The sequence below is a fragment of the Elephas maximus genome, chromosome 22 (assembly GCF_024166365.1).
Source record: "Elephas maximus indicus isolate mEleMax1 chromosome 22, mEleMax1 primary haplotype, whole genome shotgun sequence".
Taxonomy (NCBI): domain Eukaryota; kingdom Metazoa; phylum Chordata; class Mammalia; order Proboscidea; family Elephantidae; genus Elephas; species Elephas maximus.
The window spans coordinates 71,531,772-71,551,876 of NC_064840.1; the positions used below are offsets into that span (position 1 = coordinate 71,531,772).

At 41.2% G+C, this 20,105-nt stretch overlaps 1 protein-coding gene across 3 annotated transcripts in view; it reads right to left on the reverse strand.

Annotated features, from left to right (window-relative positions):
* The window catches only part of ERI1 (exoribonuclease 1), a 49,124-nt gene extending 30,773 nt beyond the window's left edge, over positions 1-18,351 (reverse strand). For 2 of the 3 annotated variants that reach the window (XM_049866867.1, XM_049866866.1), the window contains exons 1-3: positions 18,054-18,349; positions 6,176-6,354; positions 2,076-2,286 (exon numbers count right to left, since the gene is read on the reverse strand). In XM_049866867.1, the coding sequence (XP_049722824.1) occupies positions 2,076-2,286; positions 6,176-6,354; positions 18,054-18,161 (498 nt within the window). In that variant the 5' untranslated portion in view covers positions 18,162-18,349. Of the gene's footprint in view, positions 1-2,075; positions 2,287-6,175; positions 6,355-18,053 lie in introns of all 3 variants that reach the window. The other variant, XR_007514995.1, reaches the window with a different exon arrangement.
* Between the last annotated feature and the right edge of the window lie 1,754 nt (positions 18,352-20,105).

Consider the following 20,105-nt stretch of genomic DNA (forward strand, 5'->3'; position numbering starts at 1 on the left):
TCTTGAAGGCAGACCCAAATAGGAGTCACTGATAGAAAGACTGAAGTCAAGGATGAGCTGTTACAAAGATAAAATTGTCATTGCTGAGCCAGGGAAAGGTGAAGACAGAACAGCTAAGAGGTAAGTTCAGTTGGGGACATGCTGCATTTAAGATGTTTGTTTAAATTTTCAAGTAGCAATGTTAAGCAATCTGGATTTGGGACAGAGGTCCAGGTTAGAGATATACAAGTGGAAGTCATCAACGTATGGTTTTTAAAAGCTATGGAAATAGATGAGATCATCAAGGGAGAGGATGTTTGTTTGTACAGAAGGCCTAGGGTATGCCCTGAGCATCTAATATTAGGCAGCTGGGGAGAAAAAGAGGAACCAGCAATGGAAACTGAGAAGGGAAGCCCAGTGAGGCTGGAGAAATATCAAAGAATGAGGTTTCTTGGTAGTCACTTGAAGAAAGTGTTTCAAGAAGAAGCAAGTGGCCAATTCTGCTATGGTAGTAGATTTAGGTAAAGGTCAAACATGATGCTGATGAGTGGTTTTAGTGGAGTCCTGGGACTGAACACATTAAGATGAACTTAATTGAACTTAAACTCACAGTGGTATGGGTTTAAGAGGGAATGGAGGGTGATGGAAAAATGTAGAAATGGACAGAGGTGGTGGTCGCTCTACATGATGAATGTGATTAACGTCACTGAACTGTGCATGTAAAAAACACTGAAATGGAGAGAAGGAGAGAACGGGAGAAAAGGAAACAACTTTATTAAAGAGTTTTGCTGCAAAGAGGAACAAAGAAATGGGGTAACTGATGGGGCAGGGGGATCAAGAGAAGGTTTCTTACGGTGTGAAAGACAACAGCATGTCTGTATGTGACGCTAATGGCCAAGTAGAGAGCAGTAAACCATTAATATCTACCTGAAGGAGAACTGCTAGAGCAACGTCTTAGAGAGAGAGGAAGTGGAATCCAGTGAGTTATGCAAGATCATTTGCCTTCACAGCTCTCATTTCCCCTTTAATTTATTGACTTCTAATCTGCTTTGGACAAAGAAATTATATAAATAGACTGATTAAGCATATGATTGAAAGAGGCATCGAAGAGGGCTAAGAAAAACCTATACATTTTAATGCGTGAAGACTTTTTATACATATTCCCCCCCTGTGTGTTGGTGGCAACTGGGGCTACCAGAGAAGCGAAGTCTGAACAGATGAGATGCCATGATACCCTTGATCAGATTTTACACGGCAAACAGCATTCCTGTTACGGGGAGTTCTTGTTATGACTTCCAACACTGACAACGAGTAACTGAAGTGCATGTATGATATGGCTTAGAAGTCCAGGCTATACAGGTCATTCCTGGCGTAAACTTTCCACCAAATGCTTAATGAACGATGGCCAGTTCCAGGTTGAAAGGTGGTTTTTGTACGTTATCTTTCTTATAGATCAGAGTTCACATTCTTCTACAGCAGTGGTTCTCAACCCTGACTGCGTATTAAAACTGAGAAGCTTAAAAAAACAAAATGCTGATATCAAGGGCACCACTACAGAACTATATCAGAATCCCTGGGGCATGCACCGGGCATTGGTACTTTTTTTGTATGATGTCCGGCCAGATGTGTGTTCTAAGCAAACTAACAGAAAAGCACTGTAATTTTAACTGGTGGAAAGAAGCGTAGGCTCAGAAATTATCTTATTACAGCTTTTCTATTAACTAAGCTGACACACAGTACACGCCAAGAACAAAAAGCCCACTGGGGAATTCTAATTCTCACTAAGCAACAAACGAGATCCTCAGTCTAAGTAGTGAACACCAGAACAAACCAAAAAAACCCTAAGGCGTTGCCGTGGGGTCGATTTCGACTCATAACGATCCTGCAGGACAGAGGAGAACTGCCTCATAGCTTCCAAGGCTGCAAATCTTTGTGGGAGCAGACTGCCACATCTCTCTCCTATGGAGTGGCTGGTGGGTTTGAAACGCCCACCTTTCAGTTAGCAGCCAAGCACTTAACCACTGTGCCACTAGGGCTCCTTCCAACACTAGAAGAGCTGCTGCTAAAAGCAAAATTAAAATGTAACAAGCACTTACGATTTCTAAGGTGTGAGTATTCAGCAAGACAATAGGAAATTCAATGATCTCGTGTATGAACTCAGGTGGGTTACCCTCTTCACAAGTGGCTTCAAAGTCAATAATACAAATGTAGTCATAGTAACTATTACGACAGCTGTCCCCTTTTGACATCAGCTTCTGTTTCTTGTAATAGTTTTTTAGCCTCTTCTTTAATATGTCCTTCACCCCTCTAAGGAAAAATAAAAAGAAAATTTACTCTTGGCTGAATTTTACAGTCAATAATCTGAACTCTGACCTGCTGGCACTGGGCTGAACACCGAGAGCCACGGTACAATCTAGCAAACGTCAGGTACGATACACGTAAAGAGCAAGACTCAAAGCAAGGTTAGCAAAGAATTAATTAAAATGAATTATAATAATTCTAATGGAATGATTATCTTGAATGGTAAACTTAAGAATCTTTTTATAAAGGGAAAACAATATCAGTGTTTTTCTTCGCAAGTAACTTTTCATTTTAGTAGTATATAAGAGCATTTTCTCCAATACATACTGGTATTTCAAACCATAAACCTTTTCAACATGAAAACTTACAAAGCCATATTACCTTATATATGAGGATGACAAACATGATACGAAAACTAAAATTAATACTGAATGATTCCACTGGCCAAATAAAATTTCAGAGTATGAAAATTCAGGTGAATTGCACACGCTGCGCTAGCTCTTTCCTTTCTTCTGGCTCTTATCAGGTTAACCAAAACCAAACCCACCACCATTGGAGTCGATTCTGACTTGTAGCGACCCTGCAGGACAGGGCAGAACTGCCCCATAGGGTTTCCAAGGCACTGCTGGTGGATCCGAATTGCCGAACTTTTGGTTAGCAGGCGAATATCCGGCCACTGGGCCACCAGGACTCCGTTATCAGACGATCCAAAAAATTCCATAGGAATATAAAAGCATTATGAGCCTAGCATATCAAGTTGAATGCCTGTTAGTTATTTTACTAGAAAAACTAATTTAGAAGGTACCCTAGAGTACCCTGTGTCCAGGCGAACACTGCCATACTCACTAGGTCCTTAATTGGAAGTAGGTTTCTTAATTTACCAAAGAGAGAATATAATTTAGTAGATTTTAGTTTTAGGAAGAGCTTTAAAATATATGTTCCACAAATGGGGCAGGGTGGGAGAAGGGAAGGTCCTTCTAAACAGGTATCAATGGTTGGTGATGGCAGTCAAGTTCTTCAAACAATATGTTTCTTCAAAAAATTAAAAGTCACAACCAGTGCTCAGGCTTCCTTCAGGGTTACGTGGTTGAATCGTATAGTGACCTACAAATACAAAACGGTAGTAAAAAAAAGAGGATCTAAATGGTAATTAACGTATAATTCTAAGTGAGGCATTTTGGTCACATCGCTAAAAAAAAAAAAAAAATTCTTTTAATCTTTTTATCCCTTTGTAAACTACCACTGAAGCACTGAAAAGGAATCCTATCCTTGAAAACAGTTGGCTGTTTTAAAGCAAAACATCTTAATATGCTTATCTGCTTGAGATATTCCAATTTACCAAAACCTAGAAAGAAAGTCTCTTAACCTCTGTCATATTAAGGTGTTCTTAGTGACCTCTGTGTCAAGTGACAGCTTTGGATTGTTTCTGTCATACTTTCTTTTTTTTGAGAACCATACTCGTAGAGTAGTCTGGAAACCGGGCTCTTCCTTTGTTTGTGGCAACACCAACATATAACCAGCTGCTCACGTGTAACATTTCCCTTCCCCTTCACAACCAAGTAACCACCACCTATGCTGCTTCCAACTCAGAAAACACACTCAGAATCTGGTTCTTTTTCTCCCTGCTGTGGTTCCTATTAGCTTCTTGTGCTGTGGCAAACACCTCCACTACCACAACCCTCCGACACGTTCTTTACCTTACGTCAGAGCGAAGCATGAATGCCCCCCTACTCTTAAATATCTTTTCCAGCTCCTTCCTCTTACGGTAAAGTAAAACCTGGATCTTAGCATAAGGTGTCCTTCTCAGCGTAGCTATAACCTATCATTTTCAAATGCTCCCAGCTCCAGGTATGTCGTGTTCTGCAGACGAACCGTAAGTCATCCCCTGAATATGTAGTGTGCGTTCACGCTCTATAACCTTGGCTGTGCATAGCTGAAGAAAAGGCAAGATCAGGTATTAGAAAACATAAAAATAAGAATTCGAAAAGGTTTCGGGTTCTTTTAGCCTGAAATACTCTTTTCCCTGTTCTGTTTGGCATATCAATTAAAACATCACCTTCCTGACTTCCTGAGAATACATTCCCTGAGTCTCACGATGTACTTGGCCAGACTGCCAACATAGCACTTGCCACTGTTTTGAGATTATCTGTTCGTGTGGTTTTGCAAAAGACTGTGAGCTTTCCAAAGTGGGGAACATAACTATATTTACTTTTATAACTTCAATGACTACTACAGTGCCTAGAATTCAATATATGCTTATTGAATAAATATATAAACATACAGGCAGTCCCTTGGTTATGAATGTCTGATTTCTATACAACCCACTAGTTACAAATCACCACCTCATAAAGCCTATTATGTTAAAAAATTCGAGGTACATACAATGGTTTGTAACAGCAAACAGGTGCTACTTTGCAATGTGCATCAAAATATTATAATTACTGTATTATTATGTTAAAGATGCTTTAATGTATCTGGAAGTGATTCTTTAACGTTTTTTATGCATAGAAAGGTACACTATATACTATATACTAAGACAAACATTTGACTAGCTGAGGTTAGATACGTACCTAACTGCTCCCACTTACGTACAAATTCAACTTAAAGACAGTATTAGAAACGGAACTCGTTTGTAACCTGAGGACTGCCTGTAGATCTAGAGCTCTAGCTCCCATGCAAGTCAGCAAGCAATTGATCTTTGCACTCGGGAAGGACAAAAATTTTGTCCAGAAGATCTTCCGCAGGCTATAGGTTGTATCTTCATAATAGAAAGAGTCAGGGGAAATGAGGTAAAAATCTCCTTCACAAATTATGGTGCAGACAGTCTAGAAGGGGAAAAAATATTAAATGTGCTCTTTTGAAAAATAGGGATGATCCATTTTGAAGCAGAGGAGGAATGCTATTTACAAGCGAATAAGGATCCAGGGATGCCTTGAAACAATAATAGTTTTCATCCACTGCATGCAGTCATATTTGTACTTGATTCCTGGCAGTTCTACTGTCTATCAAACATCTGCACCCTTTTTCTGGTGCCCACAGGTCATTCCTGCCCCATATCCCAAGAAATTAATCTCTCTGAAAGTACTAGTTAACTCAAAACTGTGTGATTTGTTTTGCAAAAAATTAAAAAACTTAGGTATGTGTACATCTAATTAAAGACACACAAGTCGGCTGAGTCGCACTGTTTTCTCACTCAATACACACTGTTAAACACACAATGGGTGCTATCATTCTGCATACTTTGAGAAACTAAAACAGAAAAAAGAAAAACCTTCCTGGTAGGTAAATGATTTTTTTTAATTACTTGGCTTCAAACAGGAAACCTGGTGGTACAGTGGTTAAGAGCTATGGCTATTAACCAAAGGTTGGCAGTTCAAATCCACCAGGCGCTCCTTGCAAACTCTATGGGGCAGTTCTACTCTGTTCCACAGGGTCACTATGAGTCAGAATTGACTCAATGGCAACAGGTTTTTTGGCTTTGGTTTCAAATGATTCTACTTTATAAAAAAATACAAATGGCCAAAAGAAAACATTCAACCTCATTAATAATTAAAGAAATTAAAAATATTATCCATCAACCAAAGGACAACTAAGAAAATTAACAAAAACACACACGATATGATGAGACAGATATTCCTATACATTGCTGATAATCTTTAAAGTCACAGACTTTGACTCAGTAATTCTATTTTTATCACCTAACAGATTGACAGAAATAATGAGTTGCACACAAAGATTTCCGTATAAGGCTGAAAATCACAGCGCTGTCTGCGTTGTTGGTAATGGTTTTCTCTTATCAAAGGTTTACAGATGATTTTTTTTCCCCAGTGTTTTCAAGATTTTCTAGGATGAGTTTATACTACTTTTATAATTTTAAACAGTTATTTTTAATTACCTGGTTTCAAGCTTGAATTCTGAGAGTTTAGCTCTGAGTTCCTCCTTACTCATTTTATTAATGCAACCATTTGTAAGAGCGATCTCTTTGTAAACTGGGTCACTGAAGTCACTTGTGTTGGAGCTAGTGTACTCAGGCTCTTTTGTTTCTTGGCCATCAAATCTACATCGTCGCTTGCTCTAAAAAGAAAGGATATAGTTTTCGATTAGTACAAACATCTCAGACTTAGAGATTTAAACTCCTGAGGCCTCTTGCTGCATGTTAAATGAAAATGGCCACTGCAGCTATTAGAGGCAGGGCAGGATAGGAAGAAGATATGTTTCCAGTACAATCTACCCCGCCCTATTCTGGGCCGTGAGGTTCCTCAAAGGCAATGAAGCTAAGGACAAAGCCCGCGTGTGGGAGTCAGAGCCTCCTCAGCACAGAGCCCCAGCTGACCATCTGCTAGCATCAGGAACAACAACATTACTTACTAGCCTCTGATCTTCGGCTTCCCTATTTATAAAATAAAGTATAATAATAACTGTCTCAAAAGGTAATGGTAATGAGCCCTGGTGATGCAGTGGTTAAAGTGCTCGGCTACAAATCAAAAGGTAGGTGGTTTGAATCCACCAGCTGCTCCATGGGAGAAAGATGCGGCCATGTGCTTCCGTAAAGATGACAGCCTTGGGAACCCTATGGGGCAATTCTCCTGTCCTACAGGGTCGCTATGAGTCAGAATCGACTCGACGACACCTAAGTGACAACATGGGGATGGTAAATAATATTTGGGCAGGAATACTGTAAGGATTAAATGAGATAATGTATGCCAGGCATCTAATACCATACATACAGTGGCTGTTAATAAACTTATTACCATTACGAGCTGTAGAAGACTTTTTCACAGTTTTATAAAATTTACAAGTGAACCAATTTTTAAATGAACTTTTAGAACATTATGCATTTATAAATCAGGGACTTCCTGCGAATTTTTAACCTGACTTCATTTCATACAGTTAACAAAAATTGCTCAATATAAAAACACAAAAATGAATTATAACTAAATACTCAGGAGCAGCAGAGGAAAGGTAAACAAAAATGAGAAAATAAAGGTCGCAAGAAAGGCCGATCCTAAAGGCAAAGAAGGAAAGGAGCTCAATTTCAAAACTTAGTTTCCAAAAGTTATGAATATATCAGTTATTCAGAAGAACTATAAACGGTTAAGCATTTGGCTACTAATCAAAAGGTTGGCGGTTCAAACCCACCCAGTGGTTCTGGGGGGAAAAAACCCAGGTGATTTCCTCCTGTAGACATCAGAGATGACAGCCTAGAAAACCCCATGGGGCATTTCTACTCTGTAGCAAGGGGTCACTACAAGTCAACATCAATTCTATGGCACATGAGAACATACAGTCACATTATATACCTTTTCTCTTTTCTTAGATCAAAATTTGTGTTTCAAAAAAATAATGACTCAATTCTAAACACTCTACAGTTGGTCCCAAACAACTAATAGGTTCCAAAGACCCATGTGTAAGTTCATTCTGCTCCAATCACAATGTTACAAATATTAGTTATGTTCCCAGAATTTCCAAAAATACTTGGTACTTACTACTATTCATCCGTATTAAGGCTTGTTAACTTAGTCATCATTTACCATGTACTCCCTACGTGAACTTTAATTACACATTAAGAACGGATAACCGGGAACAGGCAGCAGTTCCTGACTCAGAACTGATTCTGATGGTTCAGGGACTATTTTTTGACTCTAAGCTCTCGATTTACTTCAACAGATGTTTACTGGAAACGTGCAGTGGGCTAGGGACAGTGCTAGGGGACACAGATTACTCATCCCATTTCCTCTGAGGAAGAGGTCAGCAAACCCAATGTGTGAACTGTTCATAAATGGAGGAATAAGCATACTCAGGTTGCTTGTTAGCAAATGTGTAAAAACTTTATAATGTTGACCTCTGACCAAGAAAATAATTAGCTTCCAATAATAGATCAAATTTACAATACATACCCAGCTACCTTATCACCAGAATCTAATAAGTGAATTTATCCTTTGTCTTTATACTTACACTGAATTTTAAGTTTCATCTTCAGTCACGTTAAATTTTAGGTCAAAATCAACTAACAGTTTGTCCAGCAAAATATATGTTAATTTAAGCAAATGTTCTCTGTGACTAAATCCTCTCTCTGACTCACTCGGCCAATGAGTAATCCTTAGGCCTCCTCTACATTCACTGCCGATCACGACTTCTATAAAGAAAGATCCTGTACTGTCCTCTTCATGTGGCATGTCCTCCCCCTTTCTTCTGGTTTATTTAAAGCCACTGCTTCCTCTCCTAAGCCCAATGCTAGCCCTCCTCCTTCAGTGAGGTTCTCCTGGGTACAGCGGAGGTCCAGTCCTCAGTGATCAGTGTCTCCTCCCACATGTCAGTGGTCTACACTAACGGTTTCCAGAGAAGGACGTTCAAGTCAATGCGCTAAGGAGCAGAAAGAAAATATTAAAAATTCTACATGTATTTTTTAATCTACAAAGACACAAAAGCAGTCTACCTAAATTAAAAATACACAGATTGAGGCTGGCATCTTCCCCGGCCTCTACGCCTGTCAGCCGACCACTTGTCACAGTACTGGCTACATAACGAGGAAAGCGGGGACAGAGTCTACAGCGAGAGGAATATTCGCCTTCACGATGGTTACTGTCATTAGTTGCCACGGAGCAGGTCCCGACTCATGGTGACCCCATATATGCAGACTAAACCGCTCCATAGGGTTTTCAAGGCTGTGACCCTCTGAACGCAGACCGTCAGGTAGTACTGTGACATTTTGCAATTTACATGCGTCCAACTGAGTCGATGTATGGATTATGTTATCTCACATAAAAGTATCTTTACAGGAAGTGACCATGAAAATCTTTTACACCGAACAAGTTTGCTGACAATCTTGTGGCTAAGTGCTTAAAAGTGTTACTGAACTTAAAGACAATATTTTCTTTTACAAAAAGACAGGTATTCCAATTTTTTTTTTCTGGAATGAGAAGGGGAGAGCATAGAAGGGACAGACAGCTTGATCCTCAAGGTTTTTGTTTTTTATTTTTTAAATAAACACGATCTGTTCAAAATCTTGTTTCAAGATGAAACAAAATATGTTTTAACAATAAGCTGGAAACTAACTTTATCAAAAGAAACTTTTTCTTGGTGAGAACATCTTGAAAACATGTTTTGGAAATGTTTCCACCACCATGTTCCCTAAACTTGTAACAAACTTCTGCATCTACAAACTGAAAAACTTTAGAATTTAACTTGTTTAAAATTTTTCCAAAGGATGAGCTCTTACAAATTTTGAATCTATTTGTTAAAACAATAAATGCAACGAGAACAGAAACTCAAGAAGGCTGAGCAGGGTTTAACGGAATTATGAAGAATACTGAATATGCCATGGACTTCCAAAAGAACAAACAAATCTGTCTTGGAAGAAGTACAGCCCGAATGCTCCTCAGAAGCAAGGAGGGCAAGACTATGTCTCATGTACTCTGAACATGTTATCAGGAGGGACCAGTCCCTGCAGATGGACATCATGCTCGCTAAAGTAGAGGGTCAGCGAAAAAAGAGGAAGACCCTCAACGAGATGGATTGACTCACTGGCTGCAACAATGGGCCTAAGCATAATGACAATTGTGAGAATGGCATGGGACCAGGCAGTGTTTTGTTCTGTTGTACATAGGGTCACTGTGAGTTGGAACTGACTTGATGGCACCTAACAACAACAACATGGGACCGAATATATGCATCATGGCAATGTCAGAAGGTAAGAGAAAGAATGAGACAAAAAGAATATTTGAATAATGACAGAAAATTTCCCCAATGTAATGAAGGACATGAATCTAAAAATCCAAGAAGCTCAAAGAACATCAAGTAGTATAAACCCAAAGAGATCTACACCAAGATACATCATAGTTAGGCTCTTAAAAAGTAAAGATAAAGAGAGAACCCTGAAAACAGTGAGAGGGAAGCAAACAGTCACATACAAAGGATCCCCAATAAGATTAAACGTCAATCTCTTCTCAAACACCAGAGGCCAAAAGGCAATAGAATGATATATTAAAAGTGCTGAAAGAAAAAAAAAAAAACTGTCAACCAAGACTCCTATGCCCAGCGAAACTATCCTTCAAGAATGAGGGCGAAATTAAAAACATTCCTGGACAAACAGAAGCTGAGAAAGTTCATATTAACCAGGTTGACCCTACAAAAAATACTAATGGGAGCTCTGTAAATGGAAGGGAAAAGACACTAGGATAAAATTATGTTAAAAAAAGGGGGACATGAAATAGACATAATCAGCGATAACAAAAAGGGGGAGGGAGAGGAATGGTACACATTCTGAATTTCTTGTACGTTACTGAAGTTAAGTTGGTACCAACTTACCCTAGAATTTTATAAATACAAGCTGTTAAATTAATATTAATGGTACCCACTAGGAAAATATATAAAAAACATATGCAAAAGGAGAGGAGAAGGGAATCAAAAAAGCTCACTACAATAAGCCAACAAAACACCAAGCAAGCAGTAGTAAAGGACAAAGATGAAGAAATTTTAAGATACACAAATAACAAAATGGCAGAAGTAAGTCACTTCTTATCAGTAATTACAGTGAATGTTAACGGACTAAATGCTCCAGTCAAAAGGCAGAGAGTGGCTGAACTGAGAAGCCCTGGTAGCAGAGAGGTTAAGAGCTTATGGCAAACTACTGCTGCTAACCAAAAAGGTCAGCAGTTCGAATCCACCAGCTGCTCCCTGGAAACCCTACAGGGCAGTTCTACTCTGAATAGATAAAAAAACAAAACAAAAAAACATGCAAACAGCTATATGCTGTTTATAAGAGACACACCTTAAACCCAAGGACACAAATAACGTTGAAAGTCAAAGGATGGAAAAAAATATTCCATGCAAATAACAACCAAAAGAAAGTTGGGGTAGCAATCTTAACATAAGACAAAATAGACTTTCAGACAAAATCTGTTGGAAGAGATAAAGACGGACATTATATAGTGATAAAACGGTCAATTAATCAAGAAGATTTAACAGTCAAAGATATACACACACCCAACATCAAAAAACCAAACCCAGTGCCGTTGAGTCAATTCCGACTCTTAGCGACCCTACAGGACAGAGTAGAGCTGGTCCATAGAGTTTCCAAGGAGCGCCTGGTGGATTCGAACTGCCAACTCTCTGGTTAGCTGCCGTAGCACTTAACCACTACACCACCAGGGTTTCCAACATCTGAAGACCTAAATATTGAAGGGAGAAACAGCTAATGCTACAATAATAGTTGCAGACTTCAATACACCACTTTCAATATTGAACAAAACATCTACAAAGAACATCAACAAGGAAACAGACGACTTGAATGACACCATAAACCGACTAGACTTAACAGACATATACAGAACGCCCTACCCAAAACAGTATAACATGCATTCTACCCCAGCGCATGTGGACCATTCTCTAGGATGGACCACATGTTAGGACACAAAGCAAGTCCTAATTAAATGTAAAAAGACTGAAATCGTACCAAGTATTTTCTCTGAAAACAACAAAGTGAAGCTAGAAACCAATTAAAAAAAAAATAAAACCCTAAAAAGCACACAAACTTTGGAAATTGAACTACACACTATTAAACTACTTATAGGTCATGGAAGAAATAACAAATTGCTTAAAGTCGAATGAAAATGAAAGCACAAAATACCCAAATTTGTAGGATGCAGCAAAGGCAGTATTCAGACAGAAGCTTATTACAATAAATGTCTACAAGAAGAAAGATATCAAATCAACAGCCAAACGCAACAACTCCAGGGACTAGAAAGAGAAGTGCAAACTAAGCCCAAACCTACTAGAAGAAAAGAAATAACACAGGCCAGAGTAGAAATAAATAAAAATGAAAACAGAAAAACAATAAAATTAATAAAACTAGGAGCTGCTTCTTTGAAAAGATCAATAAAATTGACAAACCTTTAGCTAGACTGACAAAAAAAAGATGCAAAAAACCAAAATAAAAAATGAAAGGGGGACACTACAACTGACCTGATAGAAATAAAGAGAATTATGACAGAATATTATCAACAATTGTATGACAAAAAACCGGACAACCTACATGAAATGGACAGATTCCTAGGCGCACACAAACTATCCAAACTGGGTGAAGAGGAAATGGAAAGTTTCAACAGACCTACAGCAAGTGAAGAAATCAAATCAGTGATAGAAAACCTCCCAACAACAACAACAAAAGTCCTGGACCAGACGGCTTCACTGGGGAATTCCACCAAATATTTAGAGACTTGACACCAACGCTGTTTCAACTCTTCCAAAAGACAGAGAAGGAAGGAATACGCCCTAATTCATTCTATGAAGCAAACATAATCCCGATACTGAAATGAAACAGACACCACAAAAAAACTACAGGCCAATATCTCTGATGACTACAGATACAGAAATTCCTAACAAAGTACTAGCAAACAGATTCCGACAGCATATTAAACAAGTCATACACCATAATCAAGTGGGATTTATTTCAGGAATGCAAAGATGGTTCATCAACAGAAAATCAATCAGCATTATACACCACATCAACAGAACAAAGGAAAATAACCACATGATCATCTCTATGGACGCAGAAAAGCATTTAATAAAATCCAATACCCTTTCTTGATGAAAACCCTAAAGGATATTAAAATAGAAGGGAAATTCCTCAATATGATCCAGGGCATACATGAAAAGCCAACAGCCAACATTATGCTTAACGGAGAAAGACTGAGAGCTTTCCTTTTGAGCCTGGGAACAAGACGAAGATGCCCGCTCTTGCCATTTCTATTCAATATTGTATTAGAAGTCCTAGCCAGAACAAAAAGACAAGAAAAAGGAATAGGTCAAAAAACAAGAAGGAAAATTATCTCTATTTGCAAATGATATGGTCATATATACAGAAAATCCAAAAAAGTCCACAAGAAAACGTCCAGAGCTAATAGAAGAATTCAGCAAAGTTGCAGGGTACAAGGTCAACAAACAAAAATCAGGTGGGTTTCTATACACCTGCAATGAGAAATCTGATAGGGGAATTAGGGAAACAATTCCATTTACAATAGCATCTAAAAGAATAAAATACCTACAAACAAATCTAAACAGGGATATGAAAGACTTACATAAGGAAAACTATAAAACATTGTTGAAACAGGTTAAAGAAGGCTCATATAAATTCAAAGATGCTCCACATTCATGGACTGGAAGACTTAATTTTGTGAAGATGTCAATACTACCCAAAAGCAATCTTCAGATTCAAAGCAAGCCTGATGAAAATTCCAACAGCCTTCTGTACAGAATAGAAAAACCAACCCTCAGCTTTATATGGAACAGCAAGAGACCCTGAATAACTAAAGCAGTGTTGAAAGAGAAGAACAAAGTAGGGGGACTCACACTTCCTGATTTTAAAACGTACTACATAGGGTCGCTATGAGTCAGAATCGATGCTACGACAACAGGTTTGGTTTTGGTATACAGTCACAGTAACCAAAACAGTCTGGACCAGACACATATACTAATGGAACAGAATTGAGAGTCCAGAAATAAACTCACACATCTACGGTCAACTGATTTTTTGCAAGGATGCTAAGTCCATCTGATGAAGAATGAAGAGTCTCTTCAATAAATGGTGCTGGGAAAACTGGATTACCACGTGCAGAAAAACGAAACAGGATCCAAGCCTTACACCATACACAAAAACAAATTCAAAATGGATTAAGGACCTAAATGTGAAAACCAAAGACATAAAATTCTTAGAAGAAAAAGGAGTGGCAACACTGTCAGGCTTAGCTTTTACCAGTGTATTATCTAACATAATAACAAAAGCACAAAACAGTGAAAAACAAAATAAATGAGACCTCATAAAAATAAATACTTTTGCTAATCAAAACCAAAAACCAAACCCATTGCTGTCGAGTTGATTTCAACTCACAGCGACCCTACAGGACAGAGCAGAACTGCCCCACAGCATTTCCAGGAAATGCCTGGTAGATTTGAACTGCCAACCTTTTGGCTAGCGGCCATAGCTCTTAACCACTACTCCACCAGGGTTTCCTGAAAGACGTTACCAAAAAAGTGAAAAGACAAGCTACAAACTGGGAAACTATGCATCCGACAAGAATCTAATAACCTAAATACATACCATAGAGCTTTGACAACAAAAAAATAAATAATCCAATCATAAAATGGGCAAATGACTTTAACAGACATTTCACCAAAGCAGACATTCAAATGGCCACCAAGCACATGAAAAGATATTCAGCATCATTAGCCATCAGAGAGAAGCAAATCAATTCTACGATGAGATAACATTTCACTCCCACCAGGATGGCTAAGATAAAAAAAAAAAAAGCTGAAAATAACAAATGTTGGAGAGGATGTGAGGAAATTGGAACCCTTACCCATTGCTGGTGGGAATGCAAACTGGCACAACCATTAAGGAAAACAGTATGGCAGTTCCATTCCTAGGTATCTACCCAAAAGACTTCTGAAAGCGGAGACTTATATACCGACATTCATTTCAGCACTATTCACAATAGTGAAAAGGTGGAAACGACCTAAACGCTCATCAACACATGAATGGATAAATAAAATGTGGTACATTCATAAAACGGATAACTACTCAGCCAGTAGAACAGAAGTCTTGACACATGGTACAATGTGGATGGAGCTGGAAGACATTATGCTGAGTGGCGTAAGTCAATCACAAAAGGACAAATATTGTATGACCTCACTTATATAAAAAGACAAAAGGTAAGTATATAGAGAACAAAGATTTATTAGTGGTTACCAGGAGTGGGAGGGAGGAGTAAAGGGGGAGGTTAACAATGAGGGAAGTATCACATTGATTAAAAATAGGGTTACAGAGCTGATTATTGTAATTGCTGTCAATAAGTTGTACAACTATACAAAGCCAAACTGGCAAAAGCTGTGTGATAGACATGTTTACAAAGACAAAAAAAAAAAAGGTAGCTGCTGGGCTGCTTATGTACAACCAAAATCCTCATGGGATTTGGTTTCTTGGTTTGGAGGTTTAGGGCCATGGTTTCATGGGACATCCCAGTTACTTGGCCTGATACCTTGTTTAGTGTTTCTGTTCTGCCTCCTAGTTCGTTGCCTAGCGCCTAAAAAAAAAAAGCGCCTAGGGTCTTAAAACCTTGCAAACGGCCATCCAAGCCGCAACAAATGGTCTCTGTTTACATGGAGCAACAGAAAGAAGAGGACGCAGAATATGTAGCTAACTGCCTCCATGAACAACTGCCTCCTTTGCCAGCAGACCAGAAGAACTGGATGGTGCCTAGCTACCATTACTGACCATTTTCATCAAAGATTTCATAAAAGAATCCTGATCAAAAGCGGAAAATACAGAAGAGAATTTCAAATCTCATGGACTCCAGACTTCCTGAGATAAATCTTTAATAACCTTTAATTCTTTAAACCAAAAATAACCCTTGAAGTCTTTAAACCACACAAAATAAAAAACGTCTGCCCTGAGTATTATGCTCTTTTAAGAACTATCGATGTGGAATCAAAATGACAATAGCACCTCCGATGGTTAGACAGGAACCTTAGGGGGCAGTGAATGTATGTTAACAGGGGAGGAACAACTCAGAAAAGGAGGGTGACAATGGCTGCATAACTGGTAGACAGGAACCTTAGGGGGCAGTGAATGTATGTTAACAGGGGAGGAACAACTGAGAAAAGGTGAGAATGGCTGCATAACTCGTAGACAGGAACCTCAGGGGGCAGTGAATGTATGTTAACAGGGGAGGAACAACTCAGAAAAGGAGGGTGACAATGGCTGCATAACTCGTAGACAGGAACCTTAGGGGGCAGTGAATGTATGTTAACAAGGGAGGAACAACTCAGAAAAGGAGGGAGACAATGGCCACATAACTCGCAGAACGCGGCCTGTCATTAAATGGTACATGTAGAAACTGTTGAATTGGTGTATGTTTTGCTGTATATATTCTCAACAACAACAAAAAAATTTAAAAATAAATAAAAATGCAACACCTTCTAGGAGTTTGACATTAGCGTAATGGAAATTTACCAGCTATATTCCAACAAAAAAAACTTTGGAATTGAAAAACAACTGTATCATCATTTATTAAGAGCATCTAGCAATAAACTTTTTCCGTTTAAATCTCCGTATCTTCATGAGGGGAAACCCTGGTGGTGTAATGGTTAAGTGCTACGGCTGCTAACCAAAGGGTCGGCAGTTGGAATTCGCCAGGCGCTCCTTGGAAACTCTGTGGGCAGTTCTACTCTGTCCTACAGGGTCACTAGGAGTCGGAATCAACCCGACAGCACTGGGTTTGGGTTTTGGGCTTATCTTCATGAGGTTTTTCCAACTATGACAGTCATATTTCAAAGTATTGAGATTCTCAAATATAATGAAAAGTATATTCAAACATGCTTGTCTCATTAAAAGTAAACTCTTCATTACTGTAAAACTCACGTACCTCCATGAGGGATGATGCTGCTGACAGTATCTCAGATTAAAGAGGGAGACAGGGTGGAAGTGCATTTGTTTTGCTTTGTTTGTAAGAGAGGAAGGAAAGGAAGGCCTTAAGTCATATTTTAAGATTAAGAAGAATGAGAAAACCAAAGGCCCAGAGAAGAGCATGCAGAGCAAAGCAAACATACAAAACGCTTAAGAATACCCTCCACTATCAAGGAGCACAAGGAAGCCAGGGGCACAGAGAGCAAGCGGGAGAAGCCGTGGGTGGTGCACTCAGCCACGGAGGCTGGCGCCAGAGCCTACTCGGCGGCAAGGTGAAGACGGGGAGGCCGGGAGGAGCCCCAGGAGATTCCGCTTACAAAAGGATCCTCTAACCGCCACGTGGAGAGCAGCAGCTAGGACGCCCCGGCATTACCCACTCTGTGCCGAGGAGCTCAGCGTCTGTTAGTACCAGGAAAACCCCGACCTGGGCACTAGGTTCTTTACAATCCGCAGCACTGGTCGACAGGAATTACGTCCGTTAAATAAGATGAACAAAACACTTTTCAAGGCCGTTTTGGGATTTTGCCCCTTTAACTACCATCTACCAGGAAGATGTCAAAATCATGAAGAAAACCAGTCCTGCACTCTGTGTACCCGAGACAGCAGTGAGTGGACAAAAACCAGGCCCACAGCTCCAACCAACAGGCGCAGGCACATTCTATTAAGGCTGGAGCTGGACGTGGGCTGCCATGTGCTTTTTTAATTTAAAAAAAAAAAAAAAAACTTAAGAAATAATATCCAAAAACCAAACCAAACCCAGTGCCGTCAGGTCGATTCTGACTCCTGGCGACCCTACAGGACAGAGTAGAACTGCCCCCACAGGGTTTCCAAGGAGCAGCTAGTGGATTCGAACTGCCGACCCTTTGGCTAGCAGCCGTAGCACTTAACCACTACGCCACCAGGCCTTAAGAAACGGCATATCTAGCTCGGCTGCTAACCAAAAGGTCGGCAGTTCGAATCCACCAGCTGCTCCTTGGAAACCCTACGAGGGCAGTTCTACTCTGTCCTGTAGGGTCACTAGGACGACTCGACGGCAATGGGTTAACCCACCCATTAGCGTAAGGGCTGGACTAAACAATAGCAACAGCCAACACGGAACGTTTGCAGCGGAACTGGCACTCCGAACGTGGACAGCCACCGCGCCCGCAACTTCCCGTCTGGACTGGGACTCCCCCGCAGACGGCCACTCCGACCCCAGTTAAGGCTCCCGGCTGGGGACGGGGAAGGCGGCCAGGGCTGGGCCCGGAGCGCGCCGGCCGCCACCCCAGGAGCGCGGGGCGCGGGCGCGGCGGGGCGCGAGCGGACTCCTCACCTCGGGATTCGGGAGCGGCCGCTCCTCCCCACGCTCGGGCCGCGGCGACTCTCGCTGGGCGGGAGCCCCGACCTCGCCGCCAGGCTGCTCCATCTGCTGATCCCCCATGCCGGCTGTCACGTAAGGACACAGCTGCTGGAGACAGACACGCACGCACGCTCAGTCGTCCCAGCCGGAGAGCCTCGCCTTCCTCAGCCGAGAAGCGACTCGGCTGGCGTTCCCGCGGCGGCGACCACACAAACTCGGGCGGACACCTCCCCCTTCCGGGAGCGCGTGGCGTCCGCACGCCACGCAGGCGCAGTGGGCCCCGCGCAGGGCGTGCGCGTCGCCTGCGGAGAGGCGACAGGGAGGAAGGCGGCGCGGGAAACGCGCGCGCCTGCGCAAAGTGCAACCAGGGTTGCGAGCCTCGGTCGAGCGCCTTTTCTGGCGCTGCTGAGGGGACGATGGGCTCTAGACTCTCGTCACCAGACGCCATCACCAGAATAAATGATCCCATCAACAATTCCTGAGAACAAAAACGGGGTCTACCGTGGGGAAGTCAGTTTTAACCAGGACGAATAACATGTAGAAAACAATTTGCATCTTCCATAAAGAGTTGCAGACTTCCACTTCTGGGCAGGAAGAGGAAACGGGTCTGCACCTAGTGCTTACGATGACGATAAACAGTTAGAAAACTGGACAAAATCTATGAAACAATTCTTTGCAGACATTGGACTGTTGGCCCCGGGAGAAGAGAAACCAGATGAGCCCCAGGACCGCCCTGGCTGGCTGTCGGGAGGTAATCTCTAGGCTGCGGCCCAGGGTGGGGGAACTCAGAGACCCGGGGTCCCGCGGGGTTGAGGGAACAGTCTTAACTGAGTTAAGAAGACAGAGGCTGGGCTTTGGGGGACCTCGGAGGGCACGTCGGTTAGCATTTGTGGGCAGAGTTCTGAGAAGAATAGCGTGGAGAACCAGACCAGACCCGTTGCCGTCGAATGCCAGGACTGGAGCAGGGAGCAGTGAACAAAAAAACATCAAAAACTCTTTGTCCTAATGGAGTTTGCATTCAAGAAATAGAATCTAGACAATAATATGAAGAAGTAAACGGTGTCACGTGATAAGTGCTGTGGAGAAAGATGAAGCAGGGACTCGGGAGAGGGGTGCCCGTATGTGAATGGGGGATCACATTTTTCAGTGGGGGTCTCTCTGGAGGTGTGCCATTTGAGCAGAGATCTGAAGGTGAGGGAGCAAACAGAATATATGGGGGAAGAGAATTTCAGGCAAAGTGGGCAACAAGTGAAAGGCCCTGAGCCTAGAATGTGCCTGGAATGTTCAAGAAATCTCAGTGCCAGTACTTTGTTTTGACTGTGTGATGTCAGCAGGCAGGAGGCTAACTGTTTAAAATGCTGACTCTGCTGTTACTTGCCACATATCACTGAAGGAGAAATTTCCGTGATGCTAGCGACTTTCATCTAAGAAAATATGTACCATGGTGGGACAGCTAGAGGGAATCTCCCTGAATGTTTCAGGTGTGGCACAAGTCTAAAAGAGATGTTTTGGAATTGGTTATACTTTGATTCACCCTGGTCGGATAATGTACCTGCCTTTAATTTAGCTGCCATGTCCCTAGATTAGTCTGCTGCTGGTAACATTGTTGTTCTTAGTTGTCCTCAAGTCCCTTGAGTCAATTGTGACTCATGTCGACTTGACTCCATGTGTGCAGAGTAGGAAAACTTCATAGAATTTTCAAGGCCCTGACCTTTTGGAAGCAGATTGCCAGGCTTGTCTTCTGAGGCACCACTGGATAGTGCAAAGATTGTCGGTTTGAACCTACCAGTGATAGATCTTTGTGTTGTTGAATACTAAACTTTGTAAATTAGGCTGCAATAAATATGTGATCATTGCTAAGTAGAGTGCCATTTGTTTCTAGGTTCTTTCCCCATTGCCCTCTGGTGCCACACATTGTATATATCACCTGTTGCCGTTGAGTGGATTCCAACTCCTGCTGATCCTACAGCACAGAGTAGACCTGTCCCATAGGGTTTCCAAGGAGCGGCTTATGGATTTGAACTG